The following is an 18,798-nucleotide window of genomic DNA, read 5'->3' as shown; positions in this document are numbered from 1 at the left end:
GCAACCTGGAACTTATTCCACAATTACAAAAACCATCTTTGGGAACAAAAGAACAAATGTTTAAACTTGGAAAATAAAATTCTCAACAGAATATTTGCATATTTATTTATTTTAATTTTCAATAGAGACAGAGTTCAGCAAATGGTACCAGTGACTGGTACCAAGAGACACAAGGAGTCTCACTATGTTCCCAGCCTGGAGAGCAGTGGCCAGCCACAGCATGATCACTGCACACAACAGTTCTGAACTCCTGAGCTCCAGCGATTCTTCTGCCTCAGCCTCCCATGTAGCTGAGACTACAGGTACATACTACCACATCTAGGTCCTGTTTAGAATTTTTTAAACTCATAAAACCTCAGCAATGGAAAAGCCTTTGGAGTTCCAGCCCAACCTTTTCTCTGCAGTGGAGTCTCTCCTCTCCACCTTCCTCCATTTGGTACATTTATGGGGAAAGAGTATTCACTAACACCACCACCAGCTGAACACTTGCAGTGTGCCAAGCATTCTAAATATGTTAGTTCGTTATTTCAATTAATGTCTCAACAACTATTATTTTCATCCTCATTTTACAAATGAGGAAACAGAAGCTTCCACAGGCTAAGTACCTTACCCAAGTATCCCTAGGTAGGAACTACAAAACCAGGATCCAAACATAGGTCTGTGCGATTCCCCGTCATGGCTTCCACTCGACAGAACCCCCTCATGCACTGGTTTTACAACACAATGACCACCTAATCTGAAATTGCTCTTATAAATACTGTGCAAAGAAGTAGGAGCTATAACCAAACTGAGTAAAATCTGCAGGCACTCTGTTAAGTATGATAAAGTACCTAGGGCTAGATCACCTAGTTTGTAATCTCATAGCATAAATATACAAATTATACGAATCAGTTTTAGTTTATTAGGAAACTACTCTGATCCTAAAATGCAAAATATAGCTTCTTTGCCTCCTTCATGACTGCCTGCTTACTGTGTGACTGGGATGCAGTCACCTACTGAGACTATGATGGGTATGTTTCTGCTAAGAAAAGCTGCCACATTTACTTTCCCCATATATGGATGCTGCCATTATTTTCCTGGCATGCTGAATCTCCACCTTCCCCTCCTCTTCTCCCCACCCTGTGGCACAAAGAACATATTGTACAGGAAATATACTCTCTTCCTGCAAGCAAGAAAAATGGGTTTGAGAAACATATGGGGGGGGGGGGGGGGAAACAAACCATTCCGCATTCTCTGTTTTTTAAAAATACAACAAAAGGTGCAAAAGCAATTATCTCTGGGGTGTGGGATTATGTTTATCTTCCTTACATTTTCCTATATCTTTTCCTAGATTTAAAAATGAACAACTTTTTCTTAACAGGTATTTATTAATTTATTTAGGAAATTTTCAAACACATACAAATGGGCTAAGAACATAATGAACCCCAAGTTCCTAGGAACTGACTCCAACATCAATCACCAACACATGGGCAGCCTGTTTCTTCTCTACACGAACCCACTTCCCTTCTACCCCCACTGGGTTATTTAAGCAAATCCCAGATGTCATATCATTTTATCCAATAAATACTTCAGTTTGTATCTCTAAAATAAGGGCTATTAAAAAATTAAGAACATTAACACAAATGCACTAAAATATAAAAAAATTAGTAATACATATTACTTTAAAAATTTTAAAAAGTCTTAACGGAATACTTAAAGGAGAAAAAAAAGGAAATGCTCAATGGCATTATTGCCTAAACAGCTTACATGACTCAGCTTTGCTGAAAAGGTCCAGATGCATGGCTGTCCCTTAGGCCACTAGAATAACTGGCAAAATGACCATATCTAGTTTTCAGTGTTTGAGGAGTTTACCTGTTGAGAACTGCCTCCTTGTCTCCAAGACGACTTTTAATTTTACTTGTCAGATAGTCCAAAAACAGCGTCCAGATATCCAAACAAGAGCAGTAACCTTCATGAGTAGGCTATGGTACAAAAAAAAATCCAGACAATGAAATTATTTAATGCTACTATTCCTTAGAAACACACGCATGCCAGTGTTTAATTCCAGCAGAATGATGAAATCATAAGCCTAGATTCCCCAGTTTCCTGGTAACCAAAACTGGTGGCTTTTAGTCGGTCTATACCATTGGGCCCTCCTGAACCTTACGAGACAAGGGTACCATGGAACACATCACGAGGGAGCTACTGTGCAGCATAAACTGAGTTATAAAATAAGTCAAGCAAAAACCTATCTTAAAATCTGAGACTGGTAGAGAGGGCTCTTACAGATCATCTAGTTTAAATCTATTTTCCAGAGAGAAATCGAGATTCAGAGATACAAGTTGTTCAAGGCCAGAGGTAAAAACAAGTCCCTTTACCCCCAGCCAATGCTCTTTCCATTACAAACCATTACGAAAGCAGAAATCAGTTTCAGTGGCTCCAAAGGTGACAGGTTCACACATTTGAATGTAAGGAAAGTAACACTTGCAGTCTTTCTATAGAACAGACTGAAAATGAGCTCATTAAGTCTGACCCTCAGGGCATTATCCCATTTGCAAAAGCAAGGGTGTCAAACGTGCTAATAGCAACCTCCAACCAGGTGCTGATGTGGAGGAACAAAGTGAGAAGTCTTTGTAGGATCCTAGTAGTACAATGAAGACCACTGCACTAGTTAACTTTCTCAAGGGCTCTGAGACTCTATTTCATGCAAAGTCCAGGCAACACAATCTCCAACAGCTACTCCTTCCCCTATGCATTCAGGTTCAACTTGTGGCTCCAAACCCTGATATCTCCACTCAAATGCTCACTACCTGAAAGACTCCTTTGGTTTTGCTGGTGGCTGTCTCACTGGACCACGTATTTGGTGACAAGATCAAATATGAAAATAAATAATAACATGACCTTCTTGGATCAGTTTCTTTCCATTGCTGATCCACATGGAAATCTAGACGTTTACAAGGGCATACATGGAGGTGCCCAAGAAATAACTAACAATGGGTGGTGGTATCCAGTGGGAGTTCTGTACCTAAGCTGAAGTCTGAGACAGAATAAGTGTAACTTGGCTGGGCGTGGTGGCTCATGCCTGTAATTCCAGCATTATGAGAGGCCAAGGCAGGTGGACTGCTTGAGACCAGGAGTTCGAGACCAGCCTGGGCAACATAGTGAGACTCGGTGTGTATATTTTAGAAAAAAAATTAAAATAGGAAAGGAAAGGAAGAAAAAGAAAGAAAAGAGTGTAACTTAAAAAGCCAGGCAAATTCCAACTTCACGACCCAAAGGGTAGCTCTGGAACTAGACAGGACCAGCCTCAGAAAACAAAATGACCAAGTCCTGTCTCTACCTCATACTTGGCAATACTGACAATATCCACGACATGAAGTGAACCAGGAGAATAACCAGGAAAAACAATGAATAAGCCACATGGAAATGATACGGCAGCCAGACGGAGTGGCTCACATCTGTAATCCCAACACTTTGGGAGGCCCAGGCGGGTGGATCTCTTGAGGTCAGGAGTTTGAGACCACCCTGGCCAACATGGTGTAAACCCTTTCTCTACTAAAAATACAAAAATTAGCCGGGCATGGCGATGCACGCCTGTGATCCCAGCTACTCGGGAGGCTTAACAGGAAAATCGCTTGAACCCAGGAGGCAGAGGTTGCAGTGAGCTGAGATCGTGCCACTGCACTCCAGCCTGGACAACAGAGCAAGACCCTGTCTCAAAAAAAAAGAAGAAAGAAATGATATGAGTAGTCCTTGGACAGGCCACTAGACTTGCCCATCCAAGAGACACACTCTTGTCCTGGGTTCAACTTGCTGAGCTTCCCTCAAGTCAATCACCAAGGTTATCCCTCCTTGGTTCAAAACTATCCACTAGCCCCCTCAAAAGAGCACAGCCCATCAGATGCATATGGAAGTGCCTTTGGGAAAGGTTACCACATAAATCCAAGTATTATGGCTCCGTCAAAGTACTTTATAATTATACATATAAACTTCATGCATGTGAATTGAGGACTTGCTATATGCTCAAGGCTGAGGGAAAGGTGAGCAGACACACCCTGTATAACCTGAAGCACCACCTTTCACATCCATTCCTGCAGGCCCCACTGCGAGGGCTTGTGCACTGCCCACAGGCCGCCCATGACCTGGCCTCTGATAGTTGCTGTGGACATGGTTCATTCCGGTCATCAAGATGATGGGCTGGCTCCATTTTTGAAGTCGCCTAACTTTTCAAAACCTTCATAGACCCATTTTTAAAATGGACCTAGACCCCAATTTACTTTTCAGATTCCAGGGCTACAAATCCAGGTTTCTTTAAGAAACTAATGATACCATTCTATCTTCCAGGTGGTTTACAGTGTTTAGTTTTCATTTGCATTGGTCTATGTGATCTTCATAAGAGTCTTGGAAAGTGAACAAATATTTTGCATCTTCCCCTTTTACAGATAAAGAAACCAAGGCTCAAAAGTCAAGTCCAGTCATATCTTGCCCAAGGTAACAAGACAATTAAGGAACAAAATCAGAACTAGAAAGTGGATCTTGGCCAGGCACAGTGGTTCACACCTGTAATCCCAGCACTTTGGGAGGCTGAGTCGAGTGGATCACCTGAGGTCAGGAATTCGAGACCAGCCTGGTCAACACGGTGAAACCCTATCTCTACTAAAAATACAAAAAATTAGCCGGGTGGGGTGGTGCTTGCCTGTAATCCCAGATACTCAGGAGGCTGAGAGGCAGAATTGCTTGAACCCGGGAGGCAGAGGTTGCAGTAAGTCAAGATCGCACCATCGCACTCCAGCGTGGGCGACAAGAGTGAAACTCTGTCTCCAAAAAAAAAGAAAATAAAAAAAAAAACAAAAGGAAGGTGGATCTTAAGGCTCTGTGGTCCACAGCCCTTCCCCCCAGGGTATACCATCTCAGGCACAGTTTCAGGAAGAAGGGGCAAAATGAAAAACACAAGAACAAGAAGGAAGTGGTGAGGACGCACTAAGCTTAGGAGCATTAAGACAGACAGACATAGGTTTATAGACAGCCAAGAGGCTCAGCAAGCAAAGCAAAGCAGGAGGCAGCAGACACCTGCTGAGCACTGCTACCTGGAGGCGCTGGCGGCAGGGCATTTACAGAAAAATGCAGGAAAAGAAACAGAAAAGGAGAAACGGTTAAGGAAGATACTAGCACCATCTTCTGTCTTATGACTGTTCTTCGAAATTATGTTCATCAGTACAGTCATGTACCATATAACAACATTTCCATCAACAATAGACTGCATGTGTGACAGTGGCCCAATAAGATAACCCCTGTATTTTTATTCTACCTTTTCTATGTTTAGATACAAATCCCTACCCTTGTGTTACAGCTGCCTACAGTATTCTACACAGTAGAATAGTAGAGTAGTACTCTACACAGTAACACACTGCACAGGTTTGTGGCCTACACCACCTAGCCTACGTGTGTGATGGACTCTCCCATCTAGGCTTGCGTAAGTGCACTCTATGATGTACACACAACGATGACATCACCTAACACATTCATCAGAACACATCCCTGTCAATTAAGGGACGCAACACATGACTGTACTAAAATTTGTGAATTTTAGAAACAACAGGCAAGAATATTAAATATATTTATATAACCCTCTAGACGAGAGAAAGACACATTTTCCCACATTACAGGTAATAAAGCTATGAGAGAGTAAGATCATACTTGTTAGTGAACAGATGAGAACTTAAAGCTGTCTCTTGAGATCATTTAATTTCTCATTCTTAAGTCTTATTCCAAAGACCTCCCCTATAAGCAGGCCTTGGTCCTAGAGTGCACCTTGACACCTTTTCACCATTCTACCTCCCCAGCAAAGGGCTGTCTGCCCTGGTTTACCCACAGTAAGCTGGGACAGTGTACCTTTCAGGTTCCTGTCCCTCTACCTAATGCTCAGAATCTGATTCTGTCTGGACCTCAAAGACATACCTACTCCCACAGGTGGCCAGCCTGCTCCCAGAAAGGAAGGTCCTCATACAGGAGACAGGAGAGCAGAAAGGAGCTCATCTGACCATTCCAGGTACAGAGAGGAGGAAAGAAGCTTGTGGTTTGCTTCATGAGCATACTTTTTCCCCAATTACTTTCCCAATATATAAATATAATATATAAATATATAAAACCACCATTTTCAATTCGATGACACATAGGAGTCTACTGAAAGAATCATAAAAAAATAAGCCAGGGGAAAGGCCTGAAGATGTCCACTGCAGTCTATCTTCTTAGGTGAGGAAACTGAAATCTAAGTAAATTTAAGGTTTCTCCAAGGACACAGAACTAATAGAAATAAGCAGACCTCAAACACAAAACTTTTGGGTCCAATCCAAAGAATCAGGCATAAGACATGCCTACTTTAAAAGATGTGGGGCCGGGCGCGGTGGCTCACGCTTGTAATCCCAGCACTTTGGGAGGCCGAGGCGGGCGGATCACGAGGTCAGGAGATCGAGACCATCCTGGCTAACACGCTGAAACCCCGTCTCTACTAAAAATACAAAAAAATTAGCCGGGCGTGATGGCGGGCGCCTGTAGTCCCAGCTACTCGGGAGGCTGAGGCAGGAGAATGGCGTGAACCCGGGAGGCGGAGCTTGCAGTGAGCCGAGATTGCGCCACTGCACTCCCGCCTGGGCCACAGAGCGAGACTTCGCCTCAAAAAAAAAAAAAAAAAAAAAAAAAAAAAAATAAAAGATGTTTCACTTTCTTCTATACTATACACACCAGAAGACCCCATTTTACATAGAGAGTGAAATGTCAAGACATTGTCATTCCATCTCCCCCAAGTAAGCCTCCTGTTTCTGGCCTCAGAACTGGCTCCTCAGCTCCCTCATTTCTGTTACGCTATTTAACACTCACTCAACATTCTCTCGGGGAGCGGGAGGCGGAAGTGCCGCGGGCTGCCGCCTCCGTCCCGGCTGCGGCCCCTGCCGGTTACATAACTCGTTGCGGGCTCCGCGCGGTCCCACTTCCCGGCTCCCTTCGCCTCCAGGATGCGCTGAGCCCTACAACACCCCCAGCGGCCGCCGGCTCCCCCACGAGGTGTGAATGACAGAGGTGGTGCCATCCAGCGCGCTCAGCGAGGTCAGCCTGCGCCTCCTCTGCCACGATGACATAGACACTGTGAAGCACCTGTGTGGCGACTGGTTCCCCATCGAGTACCCAGACTCATGGTATCGTGATATCACATCCAACAAGAAGTTCTTTTCCCTTGCTGCAACCTACAGAGGTGCCATTGTGGGAATGATAGTAGCTGAAATTAAGAACAGGACCAAAATACATAAAGAGGATGGAGATATTCTAGCATCCAACTTCTCTGTTGACACACAAGTCGCGTACATCCTGAGTCTGGGCGTCGTGAAAGAGTTCAGGAAGCACGGCATAGGTTCCCTCTTACTTGAAAGTTTAAAGGATCACATATCAACCACCGCCCAGGACCACTGCAAAGCCATTTACCTGCATGTCCTCACCACCAACAACACAGCAATAAACTTCTATGAAAACAGAGACTTCAAGCAGCACCACTATCTCCCCTATTACTACTCCATCCGAGGGGTCCTCAAAGATGGCTTCACCTATGTCCTCTACATCAACGGCGGCCACCCTCCCTGAACGATTTTGGACTACATCCAGCACCTGGGCTCTGCACTAGCCAGCCTGAGCCCCTGCTCCATTCCACACAGAGTCTACCGCCAGGCCCACAGCCTGCTCTGCAGCTTCCTGCCATGGTCGGGCATCTCCTCCAAGAGTGGCATCGAGTACAGCCGGACCATGTGATGTCGGCTGGGCAGCCGCCACCAGGCCCCACCCTTTGGCCCCCCGCAGAGCCCGCCTTCCTGTCCATCTGACCCCTTCTATTTTCTGCAAGGAGCTGCCAGCCATCTAACTGGGCTGGTCGGCCTGCCCCAGCCGCAGGCCCGGTGCTACACGGGCTCGGGAACAGAACATCGTGGGCACACGCAGAGCATGCCCATCCGTGGCAGGTACGCCACAGCAGACAGGAGGATATGGGAGCTTGGTGCCTCCAGCCACAAAAGCAGAAGGCCCTGGATGGGCACAGAGAACGGCAGAGCTGGAAGGGGCCGTGGGGACTGCAGAGTCCACCACCTTGCGCACCAGCACAGCCCAGAGGTTTGGTGACTTGTGCCAAGCTAACACAGCAGGCTCCACGGCCACTGGGCTGTGCACCCGACTTTGGATCCATCAGTGCCTTTATTTGTGTGGGGACCGAGAGGCGCCTAGTGGCTGCAGGCAGACACCATGGCCTGGAGAAGGGCTCATGCTCCTGGAGCACCCAGGCCCAGCTGTGTGGCCCATAGGCGGGGTGTGGGGTGGGCAGAGTGTCTCCGCCGGGCCTTCACCCTGCCCTGCTCTTCTCTTTCCCACAGGCTCTTCAGCTCCCCTTCCTGCTTCTGGAAACCTCTGCCTGCTGCCCTGGCCCTGCCCCCCTGCGCATGCACCGTCCCCAGGGCTGACCCAGCGTGGTTGCATTCACTGGGAGGGGGCTGCCCTCACTGGGCCTCTCCCACTCCACTGCCTGTTCTTGCAGCTCCTTCCTGGAAAGCTGGAGGGGACTTTGTCCTGCAAGGGAGGAACGCAAGTATTATGGACACACTTGACCGTAAAGGCACGGGAGCCTCGGAACAAGGGGGCGCAATAAAGGGAATGGCCCGTCCCCCTCCAGAACCAGCCCAAAGAAGCCTGGGGGGTGAGGAGTGGCCTCCGCTCCTCCACGAGGGGCTGATGAGGGGTGGGCAGCCTGGGGGAGGCTTTCCTCACAAGCACAGAGCTCTGAGGCTCAGCCCCCCGGCACAGGCGGTCATGCATGGGGACGGTTCCTACTCCTCAGCACCTTCCGTGCAGTTACCAGTGCCCTGGGAGGTCACACTGCCCGTCGGACCTTGGCATGCTCCATTCAGCTGACCTGCTGAGGACAGGCATCGCCGAGACTCCTTGGGTCCTCCCCGCCCTCCCTCATGCTGCCACAAGCTGCTGCTCCGAGGCCTGGCCACATGCAGACAGGAGGAAGCTGAGTTCGACATTAGGCCTCAAGGCTGCCATGTGTCTCGTAGGGCCTGGCCTTGTGGGCAGGGGGCAGTCCTGTGCCTTGTGGGCCCTCAGCCTCTGAGGGCAGAGACGCTGTGAGTGCTGCAGGTGCATCACACAGTTCTAGCATCCTCTCCACCCTGCATTCCAAATGCTGCTTGCTGCCTGCCCTGCCCTCCGATGCAGGGGTGGGGTGGGGGCGGAGTCCCGCCCAGCATAGCTGTAGTGTCACAAAGCCATGGCAGAGGGTCCTAGCAGCGCCACCCTGCCCCAGCCTGAGGAGGAGGGAGAGGGAGGAACAACCCTGGGCAGATGGGGCCTCAGGGACCTGTGTCCTTCCTCCTCCAGAGCTGCCCAGCCGCGGGCTCTCAGGGTGCTGGGGCAGCCCCAGGTCCCCTGTTGACCTCAGTTGGGGCCAGGGGCCCTCAGAATGAAGGCAGGCACCAGGCAGGAGCAGCATCCCCCTCCTTGACGGTGCTGGCAGGAGGGCCGCGCCATGCTGACTGCCTGAACCTCTGCTGACCTGATGGTGCTGGTGGGAGGGCCGCACCATGCTGACTGCCTGAATCTCTGCTGAGGCTGCCTGCCTGCCAGGCGCAGCTCAGCGCCCTCTCCACTGCGAATCAGTGGCGATCATGTGATTTCTATTTCTGCCCCACAGGGTAAGGGACGAGTCTTCTGGAAGGCTCTGCCATGGACATTTGTCCTCGGGCTCAGAGGCCCCACCCTGCCCCGCGCCTGCCCCTAACCACTGCAGTGTCCAGCCCCGTGTTGAACAGATTGTAGCGTTCTGTCTCATTACGAGCAAATAAATAGACTTTCATTGGAAAAAAAAAAAAAAATTCTCTCAAATCCTCTTTTTTCATGGTCTCCTTTAAAATTCCTCTGGATGTCCCAAAACTCTTCCACCTCTGATGCTTCTCCCCTACATCCTCACCCTCCTGCAGTCACTTCAAGTTCTCCTGAGGACTATGACCTCGGCATGGCTCTCCTCATGCTCTGCACGCACTTGCCCCTCTACCTGACACCTCTGAGCTTCTTCAAGTTTTGGCCTTCCCTCCCCTGCTCCCAGGACTGGCTCATCCTTACCACTGGGTCCTCTTCTATTTTCACATGCCAAGATCTTCCTTGAGAAAGGACAGCTTTCCCAACAAACCCCTGCTCCAAGTCATATACACAACCCTCCTAGCCTAGACCCTTGCCTTTCCTCTAGCCACATTAAGCTACAACACTAGTGGTTAAAAAAAAAAAAAAAAAAAAAGGCTACTTCTAAAATCAAATGTCCTCAGTGACCCATTAGTTTCATCCCTGGTACATATCAACTAAAACAGCTATCTGTGTACATCCAAAAGCACGTACAAGAATGTTCACTGCAAGATCAGCAAGCACTGGAAGCAGCCAAATCAGCAGGGGAGTGGACTTGCAAACCATGACTTAACAACAGCACAAAGAAAATCAACACATGACTGCCACACACAAAGCAAACGAAGCTCACAAACACGATGGCCAATAAAAACGCAGATAAAACATACATTATGTGCTTTCATTCAGAGAAGCTCTAAAACAGGCGAAACTAGTCTGTGGTATTAAGGTCAGGACTGGGGTTACTTCTGGGGAGAAACGAGGGGAAGTGATTGGAAAGGACATGAGGAGATTTCCTGGTTGCTGGCAACAATGTATTTCTTGACTTAGGTGATGGTTACATGCATATGTCAATTTGGGGAAAACTCATCTAACTACACCTAAGATTTATGCACTTTTCTGTATGTGTGTCATACTTCAATAAAAAGCTTATTTTAAAAACACACAGCTGGGCACGGTAGCTCACGCCTGTAACACCGGCACTTCAGGAGGCCCAGACAGGAGGCTCACTTGAGGCCAGGTGTTCAAAGTCAGCCTCGTCAACATAGCAAGACCCAATGTCTACCAAAAACTTTAAAAACTAAGATAAAACACACACCAACAGGCACGGGGGATAGGATGTGATAGAAATATCTAAAATTGTACTGTGGTGATGTTTGGACAGCTCCATGAATTCACTGAACATCACTGAGTTATACAATTACAATGAGTGAATTTCATGGTATATAAAATTATACCTCAATAAAGCCACATATATAATTTTATATATTTTTTATGTGTGTGTGTGTGTGTGTGTGTGTGTGTGTACACACACATAGTAGAATGACTAGGGTCACTAGAATGTAAGTAAACTCAATGCAGGCAAAGACTTTGCTTGTGAAGGTTGTATGTCTAAATCCTGGAATACAATAGGAGCTCAAAAAATATTTGTTGAGGGGGAGAAAAACTTGGACACTACCAAAACTTAACTCTTGAGAGCTTCACTATATATAATCTTCTTGAAGGAGGTTTCAGTGGCAGTTACAGAACAGAACTAAAGGCCTTAATTTCAGACTTTTCCTGTCTTTTGCTTTGCTCACATAATAGTGGTCAAGAGCCCTGACTCTGGGTTCAGATCCCAGCTCCACCACTTACTAACTGTATGACTCTAAGCAAGTTACTCTTTGTGCCTCAGTCTCTTTACCTGCAAAACAGAGATGACAATGGTAATAGAACCTACTTCACAGGGATGTTAGGAAGATTAAACCTGTGACTCTTCACATAATAAGCATTATATTAATGTTTGGAAAATAAAGTTGAAAGAAAAAGTTCTTTCTTCTCAAAGTAACAAGGTAATAAACCTTTTCTCTGGAAGGGAAGGATGACTTTGGTGCTTTACCTGATGAAATGTGTACTTGAACAAAAGTGTCAAAAACTCCACCACAGGGAACTGGGAGTAAGACTCGATTCTTCTTAGGTGAACACTCACAAAGAGCCGAAGAAAGTCAGTAAACTTCTCGATATAGCTAAATGAGACAAGACAAAAGGTGACAATAAGAAACCCAGCCACCTCCTTAGAACTTAAATTCAATCCAAAGTTCTTTCAGTACAGAACTATACAAATTTGTAATATATTTTCTTTTAAAAATATAAAGGCCTGCAACAATTACCTACAGGACAGGCAACCCTTCATTCCATTAACCACCTGAAACATAGCAGAAAAGCAACTTTAATCCTCAGACACTGTCTGCTAAGGCTTCTTATAATCTAGTGCGCTCACATTTTCTAAGTCATTTGTGTTGTGACCCAATTAAAGTGAAGGGAAATGATAAAAAGTTGATGGGCAGATCACTGTGTCATTTCAATCTGGCAAGTCTAGAAGGCTGGTTTTCTTTCCGGGAGGCCAAAATACTAAAGTGAATGGTGCTAAAGACACAAAAACAAAACCAGGCTACGAAGGGCATGGCATCCAGGTAAGATGTACTCAGGCTTGCAACTTAATGGCCATTTTTCCCCCTTTGGTTCCTGGTGCTAATTAAACATAGCACAACCCAATACTCTAAACGTGATTTCAAATATAAGGGAGGAAGGCTGTTAGAACTGGGCAAGCCTCAGGGACTTTAGTCTGATGCTTCCATTTTGCAGATGAAGCCCAGAGAGGTAAAGTGACCAGCCCAAAGTCACTCAGCCAACTCATGGCAGAACAGGACTATCATCCACTCCCAATCCAGTGCTCTTTCTTTTCACTTCACAGTGAATCCCCAACTCATTTGTATTCACAAAATCATTTCACAGAAGAGTATGGGTCACAGCTGCAAGGATAAGAGATCTCTGTTATTAAATACACAGCACATCATCACTCTCACATTTCAGAAACTGTCATTTTAAGCCCCTAAATACCAAAAGGTGATTAGAAAATGAGATGGCCATACCTTCATAAATCACATTTCAGAGACCAACACAAAAAGGTAAAGACATACTAGGCCTTAGCTGAAAATGAAATAATGGCTAAAAGCAATTCTGAAACTCATTACTGCAAAAGCTATTTTTCAAAACAGAGATATGTAAAATAATAAAAGCAGAGAAAACTACTACTCAGAAAAGCAAAACTGGCCCGGAAATAAAATGTCCCAGGTTGCTCCTGGGACCTATCTCCCTGACGGTGGCCAGCCTGCCTGCCTGACCTCTATGCGGCCGAGCTTATTTGCAGCTTTTTAAAAAATACATATTAATTTGTTTTGATAAAGAGAATGGCTGTCTCTGTGGATCATGGGGCCAAGTACTCGAAAAACAGTAAGGCACTAAAATCAACTGTTTTTAGAGACAGGAACATACAAAGACACTTCTCTCTGGTGTCATCAATCACTAATACTCAAGAGCAGGAACTCCTTCCTCACTCACTTATGTACCGCATGATAGTTTTACACGGATATTCAAAGTCACCACCCAGCTGACTGTTCTTTAGGAAGGTGCACTCAATTCCCTACTACCCATTAAAAAAAAAAAAAAAAAAAAAAAGCCATGGGCTAAATACAGAACAATCTCAATTTTACTTTAGTATCTAACCCAATTTTTCTAAAAATACAAACAAGGCTGTTCAGTAGCTAAAACTACAGATTTTATTTCACCTCATTTTCTTTCCCTTGCCCACCTTCTGGTACAGGTGCTAATGAACAGTAGAAAGTTAGGGGGAAAGGCAGTAGAGGGAAAGAGAAGCCAAGGATCTGGTTAGCAGCTCCTAAACAACTGAGAATGGACTGAGCTGTTTAGAATTAGTGGTAGGGGACCCAGAGCCAGGAAGCAAGCACACAGCATTATTTATGTCACCTTTCTGCTCCCAGGCACCTCTCAGCTTTCACAGGGCAATAGGAAGCACAGGATTAAAATGTAAAACCAAGAGCACAAAAGTTACACGTAACAACATCAGTACATAGACAATCCATAATGACATTTCTATACCATCCAAATGGAAGCCACAACAAAGTTGTCTGTGACTACATTATGATTAAAGTCAAAACAACTGATATTTGATAGTTGATACAAGCAGCTAGATTTTTAAATTAACATATGAAGAGATATTGACATGAGACACACAGATCATAAAAAAGGTAATACAGCCTTTCTTAACCACAGACAGAAAGAATATGAAAGTGTGAATAATGATGCCTTTGAATTCATATGGAAAGCTATCACCAAATAATTTTTAAGAACATATTACCATATCAGATTGTGTTCTTATACAGAGCAAACATCACGGTTTTACAATAAACCAAACCAAAATAATCTTATGTACCAATTTTTTAATTTTAGAAATATTTTACAAAACTGCCCAATTTAAAAAGCACTAAAACTTTCAACTTTATGCACTTGATTTTATATTCTGCCATTTACTCTAAGGAAAAGAAAATAGCTTAATTCTATATAGCTTAATAACAAAGGACAATCGAAGGAAAACTGAGAATATTAGCAACTGTTGCTGCCATGTCATCTGTAAATATTTACTAATTCGATACGATTTATTGCTAGAAAGTCTCTAAACCGTCAATCTGATTGTTCATAATATAAGTTTCCAACTTCCCTCCTGTTTTCATACAGCAGCAGTTGTAAGATACATAAATGACCTCATCTGCAAGAGACATAAATCATGAAACCCTGCCTCAGAGTACTGTGATGGAGTCGTCTTTTAGAGTGCTTTTTAAAAAAAAAAAAAGTAGGTCATTGTAGGCTCCACTCGAGAGGACAATAACAAAGAAACACAGCTGTGTGCTACATTAACCTGTGCACACATTAACATCCCTCCTATAGTTTGATGAAAACTTGCCATTGGTGTAAAACTCACAATAACAACAACATTCCTGAATACTGCGGGATGTTCACTTGGGAAAAGTCAAATAGTAAAAACTGACACCAAGTGAGAAAAGGCGATTATAACTCCTGTACCTCCACGGACCTCTTCTCCTGTTCTTGGCTATGCAGGAGCAGCAGTCTCAGTCCCTGCACCACCTCAGACCTGCAAGCAAATAGTAAGGAAAAGGGGGCAAGAGGAGTAGAAAGGAGGACAGGAGATGGATGGGGAGAAAAGACAACAAACCTACACAAGGCACAAGCATTTTTCAAACTCAGTCACTTCCCTTAACCACCCAAGCCCTTCCAGCTAATCTCAGACTTACTGGCACACACCTACCTTTCTGTTCCTCACCAGGAGCCCCATATTCTGAAATCAAAGAGGATTACAGATGCCATGCAGCACAGCATGGTAAACAGTCAGGGCCCTTTCTTGGGGCACACCAGCTCCACACTTGGTTTCATTACCTCTCATCGAGCTCTTCTAGTCTGCTCTTCACTGTGTGGGCATTGTTATCCTTGGTGATTTTCTGCAGGAGGTAGAAAGTCTGCTGGAACATACGCAGTAAATACTCCTCAAATTCCATAGGCACACAGTTCTTGGACATGAGTTCATTGATGCAGGACATGGCCAGGACCCCCAGCCGGCCGCGCTCCTGACCCGAGACACAGTTCTGGCTGCTGCCGTTAACTGACGCCATCTTTCTGGCCCGGATGTCACAGCCAAATCGTGCAAAGTGGAAGATGGTGGTAAGGAGGGATGCGGTGATGCTGGCAGACAGAGGAATCCAACTGAAGAGATGGGCCAGGCACTCCAAAGCCAGGGAACAGATATACTCACTCTCCACATCAAGGATGGGAATTGGCTGATTCAACAGTTTGGCTGAACTGGGACTCTGCAACAGGTTACTCAGTAAGTCACCTGAAAATAAGAAAGGCTTTTAAGCTATCCAGCATCAAATCTCTTACAAATGACTTTAAGTAATTCTTCTTCTTCAAAAAAAAAAAAAATATATATATATGTATACATATATGTATCAGTTTAGTTACCTATGAAATAAAAAAATAAAATCTATATGCTCAAAGTTAAACACTAATTAGGAAATTTTAACAGTACAGCAAAAATAAGATAATTGATTATGATTCTTAGTGAGGGGGATCTGGATACAATCTTTAGTGTTTTGACTCAAATTTAGTTTTAGTGAGATTTGTACAACAGCAGTTTCCCAGGAGACATAAGTGAAGAGAAGATGGGATTATTCTCTGGCTGCAAAACCCCAAATCCACTCAAGTTTTTCTTTTCTTGCTACTGTTCCCCCAAATCATGACCTTGCTTTTGAAAAGCATGATACATGACCATTAAATAAATAAACAAATAAAAATCCCTAACACCACATACAAAGTTGGGCACCAAATGAATTAAAGACTTAAACCAAAGATAAAACTTTAAAGTTAACAGAAGAAACTATAAGAGTATTTGAAATATAAGAGAGAAAAAGACTCCTTAAAACTACCAAAAAAGAAAACCTTAACAAAAAATACTGATGAATATAACAAAATTAAGATTTTCTAATCAAGGCTGGGCGCAGTGGCTCATGTCTGTAATCCCAGCACTGTGGGAGGCCGAGGTGGGTGGATTACCTGAGGTCAGTAGTTCAAGACCAGCCTGACCAACATGGTGAAACCCTGTCTCTAGTAGAATACAAAGTTAGCCAGGCATGGTGGTGCATGCCTGTAATCCCAGCTACTTGGGAGGCTGAGGCAGGAGAATCGCTTGAACCCAGGAGGTGGAGGTTGCAGTGAGCTAAGATCACGCCATTGCACTCCAGCCTGGGCATCAAGAGTGAAACTCCATCTCAAAAAATAAAAAATAAAAATAAAAGAAGAGTTCCTAATCAATGAAAAACATTAAGGGAAAGTTACCAGGCAGACAACAGACTGTGAGAAGATATTCACAGTTTCTAACATCGAAAAGGACTAAAAACTAAAATCCATTTTTAAAATGCTACACATCAGTAAACACAACAACCCCAGTACAAAAACAGGCAGTTGATATGGAGAGACAATTTTCAGAGAAAGAAACTCCAAAGCATATGAAGAGATTTCAAATTCATTAGTAATCAGAAAAAGCAAATTAAAAGGAGTCTGAAAAAATGTTGGCAAATGCCAGACGTCAAGTACAAGGAATGGATGCAGGAACCTTCACAAGGCGGTGCAGGAAGAAGGGCCATTCTGAGGAGGACCTGGCACTCTGGAGTCCTATTAAACATTCACATATCCTTTCACCTGACCATTCTCCTGGTATGCTCCCAACGCAACCCTCACACGGGTCCATGAAGGGACAGGCGTGAGGGGGAGAGCTGGAGGCAGTCTGGCCTCCTCCTTGGCGGGAGAGGATAGGGAATGCAGAGTCAGGTATCATATCACACAGTGAGCAGAAGTAGAGGACTAAGGCACAGACGGGCAACAGCTTGGAGAGACCTTAAAAAGATACAGTCAAATTAAAAGTAAGAAACAGAATGACAGTTTCACTATACCACTTACATATTAAAATACATGGACACAAAACAGTAAGTTCTTACAAGAACATGTTACCAAACAGAAGACAGAGGTTATCTACATTAAAATGGCTGTTGATTACCGGGAAGGGAGTCCACAAATTCAAAACTATTTTTAAAGGAATACTAAGATGTTCTTTTCCTTTTTCACTTTCATTATCTCCAAGTGTACAATGGAGCTTTCCAGAGGCTACATCACGTGGGATATTGCAACAGATGAAATGCAGAAGCTGCCTTTCACTAAGCCACATGTTAGAGATTTGCAAAACTGTAAAACACCACCACTCTTCTCAGTGAATTTTTCTGTTTGCTTTGAAAAATATAGTTATTTTTTATTAAAGCATATTATCTGTTAATATGTAATGGGTTCATCACAGATAATTTTAAATGAATTAATGACTATTTGTACATTTTTCTCAGTTTTTCTATCAACAGATATAACTTACAAAGTGTTTTGAGGACCTCAGTAATTTTTTAAGAGTCAAGGGACCCCAAGACCCAAAATTGGAGGACCACGGGGCTACTCTGTGGACCTGGACCAGTAATGTAATCAGGGAACTTGTCAGAAATACAAATCATCAGGCCCCATCCCACACCTACTGGAGTAGAGCCTGAAGGGGTTGGGGCCCAGGAATCTGTGTTCTTATAAGCACTCCAAGTGATTCTCATGCTTGCTTGATTTTTGAAAGCACTAGACTAAAGGAAATCAAACAAAATGAAACAGGGGAAAAAAAGCTATAAAATTATTTTAGAGAAGACAAAAGAAGAAAAATATTTAAAACTATAACAACAGGCCAGGAGCGGTGGCTCACACCTGTAATCCCAGCATTTCGGTAGGCTGAGGCGGGCAGATCACTTGAGCCCAGGAGTTCAAAACCAGCTTGGGCAACATAGCGACACCCCGTCTCTACAAAAAATACAAAAATTAGCCAAGCATGGTGGCACATGCCTATAGGCCCAGCTACACAGGAGGCTGAAGTGGGAGGATCGCTTGAGCCCGGGGAGGTCAAGGCTGCAGTGAGCTACGATTTTACCACTGCACTCCAGCCTGGGTGACAGAGCAAGACTCTGTCTTTAAAAAAAGAAAAAAGAAAAAAAAAAAACAACTATAACAAGAAGAAAAATTTCCTGAAATTTGACATGACTCTACAACATGAAAGGGTTTATCCTGTTCCAAGAAAAAAATGATGAAGAGTGATCAATACTAAGAATGTTTAAAATGAGGAAGCAGTGTAGGCAGAAAAAGTACAGATACAAAGGAGAAAACACCTCAGTCAGACTTCTCCACAGTAACATTCACAGCATGGGGACATTCTCTCAAACATGCAAAAACTCAGGTAACTCCACAAATTCTTCTCAAGGAGGATAACAGACAAAGAAACCACACAGATAAAGAGGTAAATCAAAATAAAGAATTAAGGAATGGAGAAGCTGTAGCAAAAGGACACACTGGCATCAAATTACATAGAGACTCAAGACTAAACAGACGTAGGAATTAAGAGGGTGTGCTAGC

The 18,798-nt window shown here is 44.3% G+C and overlaps 2 protein-coding genes and 1 pseudogene across 3 annotated transcripts in view; 1 reads left to right on the top strand and 2 right to left on the bottom strand.

Moving 5' to 3' along the window:
* LOC115930101 (sulfotransferase 1A1-like) overlaps nt 1-11,801 on the bottom strand; it is a 31,927-nt gene extending 20,126 nt beyond the window's left edge. Inside the window, exons 1-2 of one of the 2 annotated variants that reach the window (XM_063701065.1) lie at nt 11,783-11,801; nt 1,852-1,961 (exon numbers count right to left, since the gene is read on the bottom strand). The gene's annotated coding sequence lies outside the window, so the exon portion shown is untranslated. Of the gene's footprint in view, nt 1-1,851; nt 1,962-5,937; nt 6,062-11,782 lie in introns of those variants that run through there. The other variant, XM_063701064.1, reaches the window with a different exon arrangement.
* Nucleotides 6,876-7,773, top strand: LOC101128451 (N-alpha-acetyltransferase 60-like; annotated as a pseudogene).
* A 2,979-nt stretch (nt 11,802-14,780) lies between the features above and the next one.
* LOC115932641 (exportin-6-like) overlaps nt 14,781-18,798 on the bottom strand; it is a 48,773-nt gene continuing 44,755 nt past the window's right edge. The window contains exons 9-10 of the mRNA XM_063701062.1: nt 15,196-15,649; nt 14,781-15,097 (exon numbers count right to left, since the gene is read on the bottom strand). Coding sequence (XP_063557132.1) covers nt 15,079-15,097; nt 15,196-15,649 — 473 coding nt within the window. The 3' untranslated portion in view covers nt 14,781-15,078. The remainder of the gene's footprint in view (nt 15,098-15,195; nt 15,650-18,798) is intronic.

The sequence above is a fragment of the Gorilla gorilla genome, chromosome 20 (genome assembly GCF_029281585.2).
Source record: "Gorilla gorilla gorilla isolate KB3781 chromosome 20, NHGRI_mGorGor1-v2.1_pri, whole genome shotgun sequence".
NCBI classification, from domain to species: domain Eukaryota; kingdom Metazoa; phylum Chordata; class Mammalia; order Primates; family Hominidae; genus Gorilla; species Gorilla gorilla.
Note: the sequence above shows the minus strand (reverse complement) of the source record. Positions and strands in the feature narration are given on the sequence as shown.